The sequence below is a fragment of the Cololabis saira genome, chromosome 12, assembly GCF_033807715.1.
Source record: "Cololabis saira isolate AMF1-May2022 chromosome 12, fColSai1.1, whole genome shotgun sequence".
Classification (NCBI taxonomy): domain Eukaryota; kingdom Metazoa; phylum Chordata; class Actinopteri; order Beloniformes; family Belonidae; genus Cololabis; species Cololabis saira.
The window spans coordinates 9,888,315-9,904,518 of record NC_084598.1 but is presented as its reverse complement, the minus strand read 5'-3'; the positions used below and the strand labels follow the sequence as shown (position 1 = coordinate 9,904,518).

General features: G+C 38.8%; 1 protein-coding gene across 4 annotated transcripts in view; it reads right to left on the bottom strand.

Annotated features, from left to right (window-relative positions):
* dlgap4a (discs, large (Drosophila) homolog-associated protein 4a) overlaps positions 1-16,204 on the bottom strand; it is a 120,076-nt gene that overhangs the window by 8,612 nt on the left and 95,260 nt on the right. For 2 of the 4 annotated variants that reach the window (XM_061735409.1, XM_061735410.1), the window contains exons 5-6: positions 15,699-15,846; positions 14,268-14,508 (exon numbers count right to left, since the gene is read on the bottom strand). In XM_061735409.1, coding sequence (XP_061591393.1) covers positions 14,268-14,508; positions 15,699-15,846 — 389 coding nt within the window. The remainder of the gene's footprint in view (positions 1-14,267; positions 14,509-15,698; positions 15,847-16,204) is intronic. The other 2 variants (XM_061735411.1, XM_061735412.1) reach the window with 1 other exon arrangement.

The window sequence follows — 16,204 nt, the reverse complement described above, 5'->3', positions numbered from 1 at the left end:
ATATGAAGCCATCCAAACAAGAATCAACCCAGCACATGCAGTAGTCCTGTGGGTTTGCGTTGCATGACATGTTTGAGTAGATGATGGGAAGGGATTAAAAGGTCACATGTATAGTAGGAAAATGAGACAGAAATTTGACTGTTATTTAAATAAATATGCATTTCTCCCTTTGTGTCTCTTTCCGCTTGCCATCTCATTCCAGTTTCCCGCATGCTCACACTTTTTTCTTTAACCAATCAGTGATCTTGCAAACTCCACCGAGATACTACCTGAAGCACATACTTTATATTCAGCTATAAATGTCAAACAGAGACATTTGATTCCTGTTTTCAACCGTGGATATGCAGATAAACTACGTTGGACTGTCAATCAGCTGGGAGGGTTTCTGCAGTTTTAAGAGCCTGATGTGTGAGAAACACCTCAAGCAGTAAACATCTACTGCACACCAATAATAATAAAAAAGAAAAATAAATGCATAAATATGACAGTTGGCTCTTCCTCCTTTCAGAAAATATGAAGCTCTCTTCTATTGTCATTAAAAGAATGTTTTAGCACTTATATTTAAAATGGACATTTAACATTGTTTTTCTTAACTTCATATGGCATCTTATATGCATTTAATTGAACATCCTGTATTCTATGAATGCATAGCTAGTACTATTCGTGTAGCTGTATTTATGTTGTAATTAAGCCATTTAACCTTTTTTCTTTTGATAAACTCCTTACTGTAACTATATTTACTGTACTCTGGTTACATCTGCTTTCTATGCACATAGTAGACTTGAATAGGCTGTAATTAGCATTCAACTTGTTCCCTGACTTATGCGTTTGAAATGCAGACTGTCAGGAATACCACATCTTGATCATTGTTTTTAAAAGCCTTCCTTGACCACATATTCATACTGTAAAGTGATGTTGTGATAACCCTCCTCCTGAGAAGAATTGTGATTAGTATGTTTTTTTCTAGACTATATCCACTATGTGCAGTTACGTTTTAGAACATTAAATCTTTGTTACAATTATGCAAAGTGTCCACACTAGTCTGGAGAGTTTAACCTTTGAAAATGAAAAATCATTACCCGTTTAGGACCCTGTTTTGGTTTGTAGAAGCAGAGTAGATAAAGAAAACTGAAAATATTAGAAAGATTGACATAATGCATATATGCATTCATTTATCCGAGCCGCTTTTCTGGGTCACTACTTATGCTTCCCTGATTCCCCAAGCTTAAATCACATGACCAGAAGGTTTAAGAAAGAAAAAAACAAAAAGAACATGATAGCTCTAACAGAGTAAATTATGACATGAAGACGGTACAGCCAGCACTCTGCTGACTTTGTTGTTGTCTGCTCTTAATAATACAGCAACTACCCACATGCACCACAGACATCCCACTACAAGAGCCATCTGCAATAAAGATCATTCCAGGATAGCATGGATGATCATTCAAAGGATTTGCATTTAATGGTAGTGGGGTGTGTATGCAGACTTACTTAAAACAAAAGAAAACAAAACAAAAAAAAGGCAGAAGGGGACAGTTTCCATTCATGTTGCTTGCTGAAAAGTAGAATCAATGACAAAGTAGCAAAAACGGACTGTAGTGAATGCTTCAGCCAGTTTCATAACACTTACTGATCCACATGGAGGATGAAATACTGCTAATGAAATACTCAACCAACCAAGTAATTTAAAGCTTACTATTCTGGCTCAATAGTGAAAATTCTCTCTCTTTTCCCCTCCAGTTGTGGTTTCAACCTAAACAGCAACCCAACACCCTGTAATTCTGAGGCCACTGAACTTCCATCCAGTGACGCACAAAACCAGTAAAGCCCTCATCAAATCCCAAAAACATATACAAACATGGCTTTGAGATCCAGCCCATGCAGCTCATACGGGGCTCAAGCAGCCGTGGCCTCTGGTGACTAGCTCGCCTTAGAAAACACAGCTTCCCAGGGACACAAGAGAACACTTATTCCACAACAATAAGACAGTTCTTGTAGTACTCATAGCACAGATGCATGGCATACCCAAAGTTAATTAATCCTACATCCTAACACATGTTCAGTTGCATTGGTTGCATCTACAAGGCTGCACTTATGTGCAGAGAGACAGAACACAGTCTTATAGTTGATCATACGTCTAATATTGTGCAAAATATCAGCACACGAGCTATTGTTCAATTCATACTCAGTAAGTTGTACTGCAAAATGTGTGAGCATTAACAGATACATCCATGCCCTTAAATACAAGACGTAATAGTCATATAAAGTGGGCAGAAGCTTGGCAATATTTTGCTGTCAAGTGTTTTCCCTACCATTCACTTGGATGTGCTGTCTCTAGCCATTTTTACATTATGGATGGATGGATACATATGGCTTTTTAGAAAGTGTTTAACTGACATTAAGTCCTGCATCAACTGAACACAACGGATCACGGGAACCCAATTCTAGTTTATCCATTAATTTTCAAAAAAGGGTCCTGTGCTTGCGGATACAAGTCTAGGCTTTTACAAAAACAACAACACATATTACAACAGTTTACAGTGAAAAAAAAATAAACAAACAGTGATTGATTTCAAAGGTCAAAAAGACGGTGGGCAGCTCAATCATAGCCCTGCTGTGAGGGGCTGATCTGTGATTCAATAATAAACTAGGCTCATCTTAGAAAGTTGATTAACAGACTGTTGTCTAAAGCTAGCAATATTCAGCACAATGTCCTTCATGTTGTTGTATTATGCAGACGTTTCCATCGACAGTTAGCAGTAAAGACGATGTTATGTCAGTCTGGCCTTTTTTGTAGCACTCAGGGTGATCCAGCAGTCATACTGATCAAATATTTTTTATGACTTTGAAAACAAGACAAAACAAAACAACGGCAGAAGAATATCTAAGCTGTCCATTGTTTAGATGGATCCACTTATGTAATGTTATGCAAGTCGAAGCAGGACAATATTAATAACCACATGCAGATTAGCGAGTGTGTATTTTTTACTAGTCAACCAACACAGGTTTTTCGACAGGTGGTGATATTGCGGATCATTCTGAAATTACGACAGCCAATAGCTATTCTATGATGCAGATTAGCTTTTTTTGCACTTGTTTTCAGCCATGTCTCTTTCTTCCTCTCCGATTTACAAATTTAGCACACTACTAATACTAGTTTATAAGATGCCCTGGACTGTGCAGAATTGTCAGTGACTATTGGCAACACGGCAGCTCTATATACGGCTAGGCTTTAAATAAAACAAGAGGCAGTGTTACATGTTTAACAAAGCAAGGCTGCTTGAAGATGCATCTACCTGTTTATCAGCTAAATGTTCTCAAGCGATGACCAAGGCAGATTATCAGATGATAGACAATTACCATTCCATTAATATATCTCCCTCCATTTAAAACAAGCCATTATTCAAGTTTATGTGGGGATTGTCACAAACCTTGACATAATTCTCAGTGCATCCTGCAATCTAAGTGCCTACAGTGCACACGAGAGCTATGGACTGTCTAGATGGAAGCCTTGCAGCGTGTCCATGACAACTACAGGACACAGAGGGGGCAGCAATGTCCTTGGTGCAGAGGGAGCTTTTTCTGGAAGATTTCCTCCTTGTGGGAAGAGCCCTTCCAGAAATAGGTAAATATAACCACACATTAAGAGGCCTGCCTACTCCTAATCACTTCTCAGTGAGAAAAGTCCCTGGCTTTAAAACACGGACGGAATTAGTGCTCGTCATTCTAGTCCTCAGTGTGGCACACACAACATAATTACAGTCTCATCTGCAGCAGCCTCCCTTGATGAATTTCATTATGCAAAAGCCAGCACCCACTGTAAGTGGACCAGGAAAGAAGGTTCAAGCTCAGGGCCGGCCACAGTGGATCTGTTGAGTTATTCACTTTCTGCTAATATTTTGTTTAAATTTCAGCTGATATTGTAGTGTTCTGTTAAATGACACTGTTCTGCTGTCATTGCATAGGGTGGAGGCTTGAATGCTGACAAAAGTGAGAGCAAACTTAGGCCGCGTTCAGACTGCAGGCAAATATCCGATTTTTAGCCCATCCAGATTGAAACTGGATGACTCTTTTGAAGTCTGAACAGTCCCAAACCGCATGATATCCGATTTTTGCAAACCAGATGGAAACCACCTCCGGGAGGTAGTTTCATATCCGATCCATATCTCATTTGGGCAGATGCGTGTCAGTCTGAACAGCTCCAAACACTCAGATCGGATATGACTGTCCCAGACGCTCCAAACCACCCGCCCATTTCCAGTTGTGGAGCTACTCATCCTTTCACAGAGAGCGTACAATCTCTGATGTCACGTCAAAAACTATTATTTGTAGTTTAAGTGTTGCAAATTCACATTACAAGTCATGTTTTAATAGCAAAAAAAAAAGACCGCATTTCCACGTACGGTGCGGGTCGCCGCGTACCCTACGCCGTAGGCTCTGCGTTGGTGTAACGCGGAACCATAAATCAGCCTTCATATCTTCCCATCAGTCGCGCTGAGAGCCTAAACCTGCAGCCCGTCAGCCCCTCTCCTCCTAGGAGGACAGGTTATGGAGCGGGGCTGCCAGTTAATCATTGCTGGTTCGTTTTGTTAACTCTGAGCGTTGTTGGTTGGTTTGTTAGTTTGCTGATGGTTTTGTTCTGAACACTTTTCTCTGTTTCTCATTTTGCTGGGACGCCGGGTCCCTCCACCGAGACAACTTTTGCGGTATGCGTTCATTGTTATGTCTAAAAATGATGCGCAGTGCTGACCCAATCAGAAACGGTACAGATATTTTGGGATTTTTTTATATATAAAAAAAATACATGACTTCACACAATACACGCGCTGGGGGACGCCTCCGCTCCGACGTCGTTGCTACGGCAACCCGTCAGATCAGTCAATGATGTGGCGCAGTCTGAACAGAGCCAGATCCGATTTGGACACTTGCTAAAAACAGTGTGGACAGTCAGCCCTGAAAATCGGATATGAGAAGGAATCAGATATATATCAGATTTGCCTGCAGTCTGAACGCGGCCTATGTGTATCTTTCAATATGCATTATGGGTTTATGATTGCACAACATCTACATTCAATAACATATTCCCTCTTAAATCTAGATGTTAAGGAGATGGGTAAGCTTTCAAGAACAAGGAAGCAGACCTTTTAGACAACAAGACACCTACAATTGAGTCATCACAATCCTGTCTATACTGGTGAATGCATGAACAAATAAAAGTCTAAATTCAAAATACCAGTAAGTACCTGTTGGGGGTTGATCGTGAATATCACAGTTGAGTCAGTATGGTACAGTTATACATACACCTGTCCATCATATAAGGAATATAAATAGTTTTCATTCAGAGTATTGTGCCATTCATATATATATATATATATATATATATATATATATAGGTTCATCAGTACTTCACACCATTTTTATATTTACTTGACACATTGTCAAAAATATTTTTAAAGCATCCCATTCATTGATCAAAGTTCTCTTTTTATTCTAAGTTCAATTGTTGAGAGAAAATGATTGCCGAGCAAATGGGAGAGTGCGTCTGAAAAAGTGTGGACAAAAGTGGACATTTGAACAGAACGAGCCTATGAATCTCCTCCCTAGTGACCACAGCACTGTTACCTCTGAAAATATTTAAGATAAACGACACTGTTGTCAACACCACTATGATAATCATTTCACTAAATAGCACCACTTATGAAAGCTATGCAGACTCTGACCTAATATCCTCTGCCTCCATCATCAGCAGGTCTGTCTGAGGACTATCAGATGACCATTAATGACACCTCCTTATTGACTAAAACAGCAGTGTACATGACTGACTTCTTTCAGCACAATGGTTTTTTTCTGTTTCCTGTTGAAAACATTTTAGAAGGAAGGAAAAAAAAAAACAGAAAAAACATAAAAATGTTGAACTATTTACAAGTGGTCTTGATTAATACCTGACCTATGTATTTAAAAAGAGAGAGATCTGGCTTATTCCAGTGTGTAATTACACCCTTTTTAAAAACATGAAATAAATAACATTCAGACATGACTGTTAAAAATGACAGCGAAAGCCTGCAAGATGGCTACCATTTGTGCAAGGCTGGAAAGTACATCAAGTGACTCCCTAAAAACCTCAAATTTGAAGACAGCTCCTACATCCCTGTGATTTGCAGATGAGAAGCCCCGGCACCACATAAAATTCGAGTTCTTCTAGAGTTTGTTTTCTCTTAACATGTCGTTTTTCCATAAAAATCCATAAAAACCTCACAAAGCTGTTGCATTATTTTAAACAGAAGTGGATAAGAGTTTAAAATACTACTGTGTAGTCAGACAGTCCCATTAGTGGAAAGCAGTGCATGTCTGAAAGGAACTTAAGAGGAGACTCTGTGATTCCACATGAGTCTCTACTGAAGCAGGAAGTTGAACATGCACAAATGCAAAACGCAACAAACAGCCCAGCAGCTCATTGTTGATAAAAATGTGGATATGAGCCAAGTGTAGAGGAGGAAAAAAAAAAGAAAGAAGGTGGTAACACAGGCTGTGTCCAAGATCAACCAGTCTTGCAGTAAAGCAGGCTGACAGACCGTGGGAATCAGACTGAAATATTAGACATGAACAAATGCTGAGCATGACTTCTGACAAATACGTTTAGCAGAGAGGTGCTTCATTCAGCAAAATGTCTATTCAAGTCTATTCAGAAACCAACTATAAAAACTGGCATTTGGATGTTTCATGCCCCGTCTCTTAGCACAAGGCTTAATCCATGCATAATGCAAACTGCTGACATTATAAATATGTTTACATAAACGTATTTGCCATGAAAAGGACCTTTGAGTCTTTATCTCTATCAAAGTATCTAGTGAGGCCATTTGCTTATCACTTTAGTGTTGCTGCATATTACTGCTCAGTTATGTAATAAATAGGGGTGTGCCCAAAAAAAAAATGTAAAAAAAAAAAATTGATTTACATAAGAATCGCAATTCTCATTTACTACGATTCGGAATCAATGTAAAATGTTCCAAAATCGATTTTTAAATAATAAAAAATAATACAAATTATTATATAAAACAAATGCGCGGAAAGCACCTAAACAAAGAAAAACACTGTAATAATGGATGAATAAATCTGCCATCATCGGACCTGAATACGTTTTTCATAAAGAAGCATATTTGTCGTTGTTACTTAAGCAATATGTAACAGTTGCATGGGAAAACATTATTGGTATTTTGCACCGTGGGCCAGAGAAGACTTAATTTCATTGTGCTGTATGTTGAACTTTTATAAATGTGAAAAAGACACTTCAATGTCTTCATTCATCATTCTCTCTTGCTAACCAGACTGGAGTAGATCACGAGGATCATTTTCATACCTACACATCAAAGCAGAAGTAATTATGAATCAAACTGTTTTGAATAAAAAAACGTTTTGAATCAAATCGTAGCCCCAAAAAATCGGAATCGAACTGAATCGTGAGATAGTAAAAGATTTGCACGCCTCGTAATAAATATTAATTTTGTATGTACAATTTGAAGAATCAGTTACATTTACCTTTGTGAAAATGAGCAGGAGTCTCTCAATAAAAACAAGATGGCAAAGCAAAGAGGTTGGCAGACAAAGAATCTCAGACAAAAAACAGGGAATCAATCACTATACATAAAAAAGTAAACGGTAATCTGCTTACAGATTGGCCTCCGGCAGGAGAGTCCCCCCTTATGATCCACGTCCTGCTCAAGGTCTTTTCCTCCTAAAGGGGAGTTTTTTCTTGCCACTTTTTGGCTTAAGGTTTTTCACCCAGTAAGGGAGTTTTTTTACCTGCCGTTGTTTATGTTATATTTATATAATAATTGCTCGGGGGTTTATGTTCTGGGTCTCTGGAAAGCGCCTAGAGACAACTTCTGTTGTAATAGGTGCTATATAAATAAAATTGAATTACACAAAACAGACCAAGAGTAAAAACACCCAAAACAAAATGTACAATGGAATAAAAACAAATGTTGACAAACACAAAAGACCAACAAGGGACAACCTCTAAAGCTGAAAAAAGTTCCATTCATCTCATCCAATCTTTCCTCTGTTGGACTCTTGGTTAATGCATTCCTATGTGTCCATTGACCGATATCTTTAAGACCTCCTGTGGTTCTGTCCGCCTGACCTGTTGGATTGAGGCATCAGTCTGGGTTAGAGCCTAATCAGCTAATGCAAAGACGTGTGGGAAGAGAATTTTCACACTGGCACGATTTAAGTTGACCCAAAAAAGACACTGTGTGGTTTCAGTTGGGTCAGAGTGAACACAGCGACCCACTCTCTGGAGGGGTGGTCTCGGTACGGCCATCGGTGACCTCTGATATGGCTGATTTGTGAAGTGAATGCTCAGTGACCTAGGATTGACCCAGCTGCAGGGTGTACTCCACATACTCAACTAAAAAGGCCTCCGTAGTCAGCTGGGCGGCACATTGTGGGATATGAAGAACACAAAACATACCTTGCAAAGGAAAATAACACTAGCAATCTTGGACTAACTGTATAGTTCCCCTTGAATGGTGCAACAAACAATATAGGAAAAAAGCAGCCAGCACCAGGGTTAAAAAAAATTGTTACCGTATTGTCATACTTTTCAACACTTCACTTTAGACAGTTTCGAAACATAAGCTCAACCAAGACTGATACTGACCTATGACAGCACTGACCTAGCGTTTGGTCTGAATGAAAGAAAAATTTTTTTAACATGAACCAAACTACATAACAGCAGGTTCAAATCCTAGATGTACAGTAAAAGACTGAAGGCCCTTTTAAATCCAAATTAAAGATCTCAAAATGACCTACATTTGGAAATTATTTCTCCATAGAAAATCACCTCCATTATTTCTGTCAGTGAGTAATGGTTTGTTCTGTCAAATGTATAAGATGTGTTTTAGACATTATATTTTGATTGAATGAATGAGACTCAGGTCTGATCGGTATTCCACAAGTACGCAAAAAAGTTACTTTTATTCTTAAGTAAATTCCAAGTTAGTCAATTAAAATCTTTAAAAAAAAGAGAGAAAAACTAAGCGATATGATAAATATGCAAGTTTATTCCTCTGTAGATCCATTTGCCTACGTAAAGCAAGTTTTAAAACCATTACAAGTTATGTAGTCAGAGAAGAGACTGGCTTATCCTACAAATCTACCACCACAGTGCTCATTACGCAGGCCGTCTACTACTGACCTTATTCTAAAACTCTAGTTACTTTGCCTATCCCATCAAGCGATTACCGCATGAATGAGTGTGTGAGGAAGAGGGTGTAATCCTGTAAAAGATGACTCATAGTCTATCCACGGCAACAGAAAGCCACACCATATCTTGTGCAAAGTTATTCTGAACAGCATGAACACAGCCTTCCACTACACAGAAGTTTGGAGAACTTTCCCTAAATGTTGCTTCTGTTAAATTCACAAACAATATCAGACAGTGAGCATTGAAAAAGCTTGCATGCAATGTGGATAGACTACTTGCATCTGCATCCTGTTTGTAAGTGTTAGCAGGCGATATTTTCATGGCTTTTTTATAAAGCCATGTGAAGTGTCCCACCATCAAAGCAGTTCACAGTGCAGGAAGTTGATACAATATTGATTGTCCCCTCAGGTCCCAACACACGGTAGTTACTGAACAAAAAAATGGCACATGAAACTGTGGAACTAAAAATAACCTGCAGTGGCTCCAACTCCGATTAAATCGTTATGGTAGTTTAATACAACAGCATCTGAACTTCAATAAATAGCATTTAGATGAAGTGATGAATCGTACTGAGCGTGATTCATGTCTCACTACAGGCACCTCTGTCACATGTGGAGGCTGAAGCCTGATTTATGGTTCCGCGTCAAATCGACGCAGAAGCTACGGCGTAGGGTACACCCTACGGTGCGCGTCGCCGCGTACCCTACGCCGTAGCCTCTGCGTAGGTGCGACGCTGAACCATAAAGGATTTAACGGAATATGGCCCGAGGCACCGCGGACTGGGTACCAGCACGGGGACAAAGAGACGGCTCCACCGCCTCACTACCCCCGCTGTACCAGCAGCAGGGGCACCCCCACCTCGCCGGCTCGCCCGCTGCCCGTAAACAGACTTATATTCCCTCATCTCGCCATCCTTTTCATTCACCAAGCTAGCAGGATCTCCCACCACCCCGTTAGCCCGGGCTAGCCGCTCCCGCTAGCGCCCCCGCGACCAGTGACAGTCCGAACAACAGCCGCGGCCAACAAAAAGGTGAGGAAATACACTTACTGTAGCGAGAGAGGCTGGAAAATGGTTATTTTGTGTTCATTCATGCGGTCGGACAGGCTAAGAGACTGACAACGGCGCTGTGCCGCGGAGACGCGCCGACGCTGGGGAAGAAAAGATTTCTCAAGACACGCCCCTCGACGGCGCTGATTGGTCCACACGCGTTCCCCCCGGAACCGATCCCGGCCTGTGATTGGCCAGTTACGGAGCCGGAGCTCATCGAAGATGAAGCGGATTGGTTGAAATTTACGCCTTACGTTGTGATTGAGTGACTTAAGGGGTGGGTGCGCTTAATTTCGACGCTGACGCCGCGGGAGCTGGCTCGTCTAGACAAAATAAACCACATGCACAGTCTATTGTTATCTTTTGATACCTCAACAACAGATTAATGGCTTCCGCGATTTAAACCAATTACCCCTCTAATTATTTTATGTGTTGCGCTAACAACTTTAAACCAAAACATCCCACTGAAACACAAGACATTCTCCTGAATACAAAATCAGACAAATATATCTTTTTGTGGGTTAATATGAGTCAGGTTGTTTTCGAAGGGACACAGTTACATCATGATTTTGTTCAAATTGGTTACCTCACATTTGATTCAGTTAGTGGTATCTTAGATTTGTAAGGCAATATAATATTAATATTAATATTATTTGTTAATATTATTTGTTCTTTTGTATTGCACCAATCACCACAACAAATTCCTTGTGTGTGTTAAACTACTTGGCAATAAACTTCTTTCTGATCCTGATTCTGAAGAGGAGCACTTATCGTTTCAAACTATCCATTCTTAGTCTGTGTAACCAGTGTAAATATTAATACAAATGTAGTTGATTAAAAAAAAAAAAAAAAAAAAATATATATATATATACACCGGTATATATATATATATATATATATATATATATATATTACTTATTGTGTGTATTTGAACATCAATTGACACATGTATGCCTGTTTTTTCAAAGTGCAAAGTGGTTGTCTTATTTAATTATTATTTTTTATGTAACTTATCACAGTATAATGTAACATCATTCAATTAACTAATAATTCCTTACTGACATATACTGTATATTGACTTGATCAGTCAGTCTCTGGGTTATCAAAGCATAACTAGCTTATCAATCAAAAATCTGTAATGAAACCAGTGAGATAGTGCTCTTCCTTATATATGTGGCGGCTCTCTGAATCAAAACAGAAACGACATGTGACTTATTGCAATATGCTGGTATTTATTTACCCAAAAACTATTCCAAAATGCTGACGCAAGGTCACAACAGAGGTAGCATAACAAGTGTACTTTCAAGCACAAGACATTCATTTAGATTGTTGTCCTCCTTTTATCACTTCAACATTTGTTCTACGTACTTCTTTGATTTTATGGAGCACACTGCACCCAACGCTGATGCTACACATCACTTCTCTTTTAGGGGTTGAGAGACTTAAGTCTTAAATATGCACTGAAATTAATAACATGCATTCTATAAGACACGAGTTTGGTATAAATGAATGTTTGATGTATTTTTTTAGAGCATTTGAAGCATTGATAAGATACCTGAATAGAGTTTATAGGCACCAAAGAAGGAAAGTGTGTCAATGATATTTCGTTGTATAATGTGGCTGTTTTCGCTTCTAATTAAAATTTTTGAACTAACTATCAAAAACACAGTACTATAAAAAAAGAGTAAATGTTTCGATTTAGGAAATTAAACTAATTACGTTTATTTTTTTTATTGCGTAATTTGTAATTTGTTTTTGTTTTTTTTTGTTATTACATTAATTGAAAATTTGATTTCTTAGGAAAAAGGGACAGATAAAATAAGTTTAGTCTTCTTTCTGTTCCCTTTCATTCAAGGGAAGAGATTTGTTGTAATTATATTGAACTGTTTTGTTTTTCTTTTAATTAATGAAATAAAGAATCTTACTTACTTACTTACTAATCCACATAAATAACATCCTATCTTCCTTATAGTCATATTGGATGTTTACTTTTTTACTGGACTTCAGGGGGAACTCACAACATCATTAATAAGGCACATGTGTTGACCATATTGTCACTCAAAGTGACAATATGGTTATTGTTTTCAATACTGCAAAATGTGAGTAACTAAAACATTAACAGCATTGCATAACAAAGATGTTATTGCACATGTTCCCCTGAAAAAAGAAAACCTTATCGACAAGACAAATAGTTATACTTCTTAGACTATAACCATTGGCATATAAATTATGTTAATCTCAAAAATATCAATTGATATATAGTTTACATTAAAATAGTTTAAAATAAAACATGAGTTGGTGTATGATGATGAAGCCTAAGTGTTACCTCTCACACTCGTGTCTATAATAAAAAAGGCTATCTTCTAGGTGTATTTTATCAGAGATTTTGAGCAAAGCGCTTTCAATACTTTAATATGTTAATATTTTGCTGTGAGCTGTTTTTACTGTAAATGAAGAGTGATGGGTTCTGGTCTAACCTCACCTGCGGGTTGGAGAGGGTGATATCACTGTTTCTCTTTCACACATTTATGTCAAATCTGGGACAACTTGTAGCCAGAGTTCCTTATTCAGACAGAAATGTAACATTAAATTTTTATCCAATATTGTGCGAAATAATTTTATTCTTTTGTTTGATACAGTATCCTAAAACTTTCATTCAGGCAAATGAAGAACAAAAAAGTAATGATTATTACTTGATATACATAACTGCTCTGGATCATTCATACCCTTTAATTTCAATATTTGTCATTATTTGATATATCTTTGGAAACAATTATTCACATAACTTTAATTATATCTTGGCTGTACTGGCACAGATATTTGGCAAATAATTAGTTGGCATTGAGATCTTAAAGAGGTCATCACTTCCTTTTTAACTATTCTGTTGTGCTGTTGAAGGTGTGCTTTACGTTTCTGAAAGACCCTCTACTTTTGCCTCAAACTGAGTTTGAGCTGCGAGAACACTAACCTTTAGCTTTAACTGTCTCAGTAATTCTCTGATGTTGTTACAGTCAGAGACTCCAGAGCCTGAGGCAGCAAAGCTACACAGCACTGTAGAACCCTCCACTGTGGTTTACTGAGTAATTTTCTTTTTCTTATAGTCCTCAGTTTATCCAAAACTGATACAGTGTTTAAGAAGTCTTTGCTTTCCTCTGTCTTACTCATGAAGAATATGTTTCACAGCCTTTGGCCGTGGATTTCCGTGGTTTAGTCTGTGGGTGTGCTGCGGGCTGAAGCTACCGCTCTAGTTACTTTTATGTCAGCTTGAAATGCTTTCAGTTTGTTGGATCATAGATTTTACAACTAAATCTTTCTATCAGTGACGAGTGATCAAGTCCTGGAAGCGTCTTAATAATTTTTTGACCGTGAAACTCTTTGATAACATCGAAACTGGAATTTCATGATTGACTTTAAGAAAGTGTTTTTGATGCAATAAAGACATGGGAAACAACCAGTTCCTTTCCATGCAGCAGAACCACTATTTAATGTTGAATTCAGTTTGTGTCAAGGACGAAAATGAAAACACAAGTGAGTCTTTTTTTCCTTGTTGTTTGAGGAACTTAATACAGATTCAACAAAAGGATGCCATAAGTTCTAATTTATGTCTATTTTATGTATTTATTACAATATGAAAGTGCCTTTTTTGTTTTTAAATATCAAAGGACAATCTTGAAACAGTTTACCCACATAAAAATCAGCTCATTTGTCTTTATTTGTAAAGATATTTAGAGCTCTAATTCTCAGGACTGCCAACAATTCTGAACACGACTGTAAATATATGTCTGTTAACATCTGTGCGTTCTTTATCTTTCCATATGTTTTAAATTGTATATTTGATGTGTTTTGGAAAGTTTATTCATTATTATTTTTTCCCTTTAAGAATATTTTTTTCATTCTCTAAAAGAAAGATTCATTTTGCTATTGAAAAGCAGACCATTACATTATTGGACTCCATGTGGAGGAACTGCTCTCTGGGGTAAGTTAGTCAGAGATCTTCCTGTCCCCGGGACTCACCTGTGTTGGAGCTGTAGCCTCCAGTGGTGGGCGGCGGAGAGTCTGAGTCCACAGAAGCTGTGTCTTCGTCCTGGGAGCAGCCCGCTTGGATAGCCCTCAAGTAGCTGTGGCTGCGAGAACGGAAGCACGTAGGCGCAGGCAGATCCAGAGCCTCCACGGCCTGTGATTCCACCTCGCAGTACGGCACAGCGTGGCCACAACCCGGCCCGCATACCTGCAAGAATGTGTGCAGACTCGCACGCTGAGGGCACAGGGGACTCTGATAAACATGCATTAATGGAGCAATACATGCCAGTAGAAGAGATCCAAGCATTTTCACTTTGGGAAATGTGTCAGTTTACAAAAATACTGAGTTATCGGTGGATGCAACTTATTCCAAACCCTTAAATACGTAAATAGGAGGCATCATCAGCTGATGAAGGGAAATGGTTTCTGTGACTCTAAACAAAGTCGAGGTGTAAAAGGGAGTTTATTATTAGACCTAAAAAATGGTGCAGCCCTCCAAAGAGTAAAAAAATGATAATCTGAGGGTCTCAGAGTAAAAAAATGAAGCAAGAAAGAAAAAAACATTAAAAAAATTCTCTAAAATACTAAAATCTTAAGTATTTTAATTAAATATAAAATGCAGTACACTACATGTCTTTTTTTTTTACTTCCTATTCTCATGTATCAAGACTTTGTCACATGCAAGTAACGTGTTCTGATGGTTGTGTTCTGGCCACAAAGGAAAGTACAAAAATAAATCAACTTTCATTGCGTGTGTTGCTCAAAATAGGCTTCCTTTTGTTTGGAGAATATGCAGAAGGGTCTAAAATGTTCTGATGAGGAGAGCTAAAAATAAATAAATAAATAAATAAATAAATAAATGAACTCATGTTCGAGCATGTGGTGAGTGGTACAGAAACCTAAAAAATGAGGTTCAAAACCAGTTCACTCCAAATACACTTGCACACAAGGAAGGCTTTGTTTTGACCGACTTTACCTTCTGCGCAGAGCAAACTGAATTCCTCAGTCACCGTTTAATTAATATGAAACATGTTGAAATGCAGTTACACCGCTGCCCCTCCGTGAAAGGCAGTTTTGTATCCAAGTCCAGGCACTCACATGACTGTTCGAAAGGTTTGCTCAGGTTTACGCTGCTGCATATTTAAACGTTGGTTTTCCAGATACGTATTTGCAACTGCATCGACAGTAACTTGATTATGCTCCTAGAGCAGATCCACAGTGCCAGTGTAGTTTAGGGTTAGGGTTAGGGTTAGGGTTAGGGTTAGGGCTAGGGTTAGGGTTAGGGTTAGGGCTAGGGTTAGGGTTAGGCTAAGTCTATGCATTTATACATTTACGAAGGGAAGGGTTTTTAAGAGAAAAAAGAAAGAAGAAAGGAAGGCACAAACTTGTGTAACAGCAAGTCACTTGATCAGCTCATACACATACCTGAAAGCCCAAGCCTCTGCCCAGTGTGGCGGATGATTGCCTGAAATCGCTGTTCCTGTGACATGGGGGGGCCTCCAGGGGACTCACCAGACAGTCCAAGTTATCAAGGCTCCGATTTGTGGACAGCTCTTTCAGGGACGGCAGGGAGCTGTGGAAGAGAATTTGATAATCAGTCTCTAGGGAGTCAAGATTGTGGAATAAGTGAGGAGGACTGTGTTTAAATGATGATACCAGGAGATACTATAAATAAAAATGGGACACTACTACTGAAATGCGTGGGTGGTGATTCGTGTTTGGGGCTAAAATAGCAGAACAGAGGACATGAGGCTTGAGGAGGCAAGTAAGGAGTAAGTTACAAACAAGTGACTCGGGGTGACCTGCGAGGTGAGAGATGACACTAGGGGGGCAGAAGGGGGAAATACTTGGGAGGTATGGGCAAGATAAGTGATGGGTAGCAGTGGTAGGGCAAGTGAGCAAGGGAGGAGAGCCACACTTCCTGCCTGTGA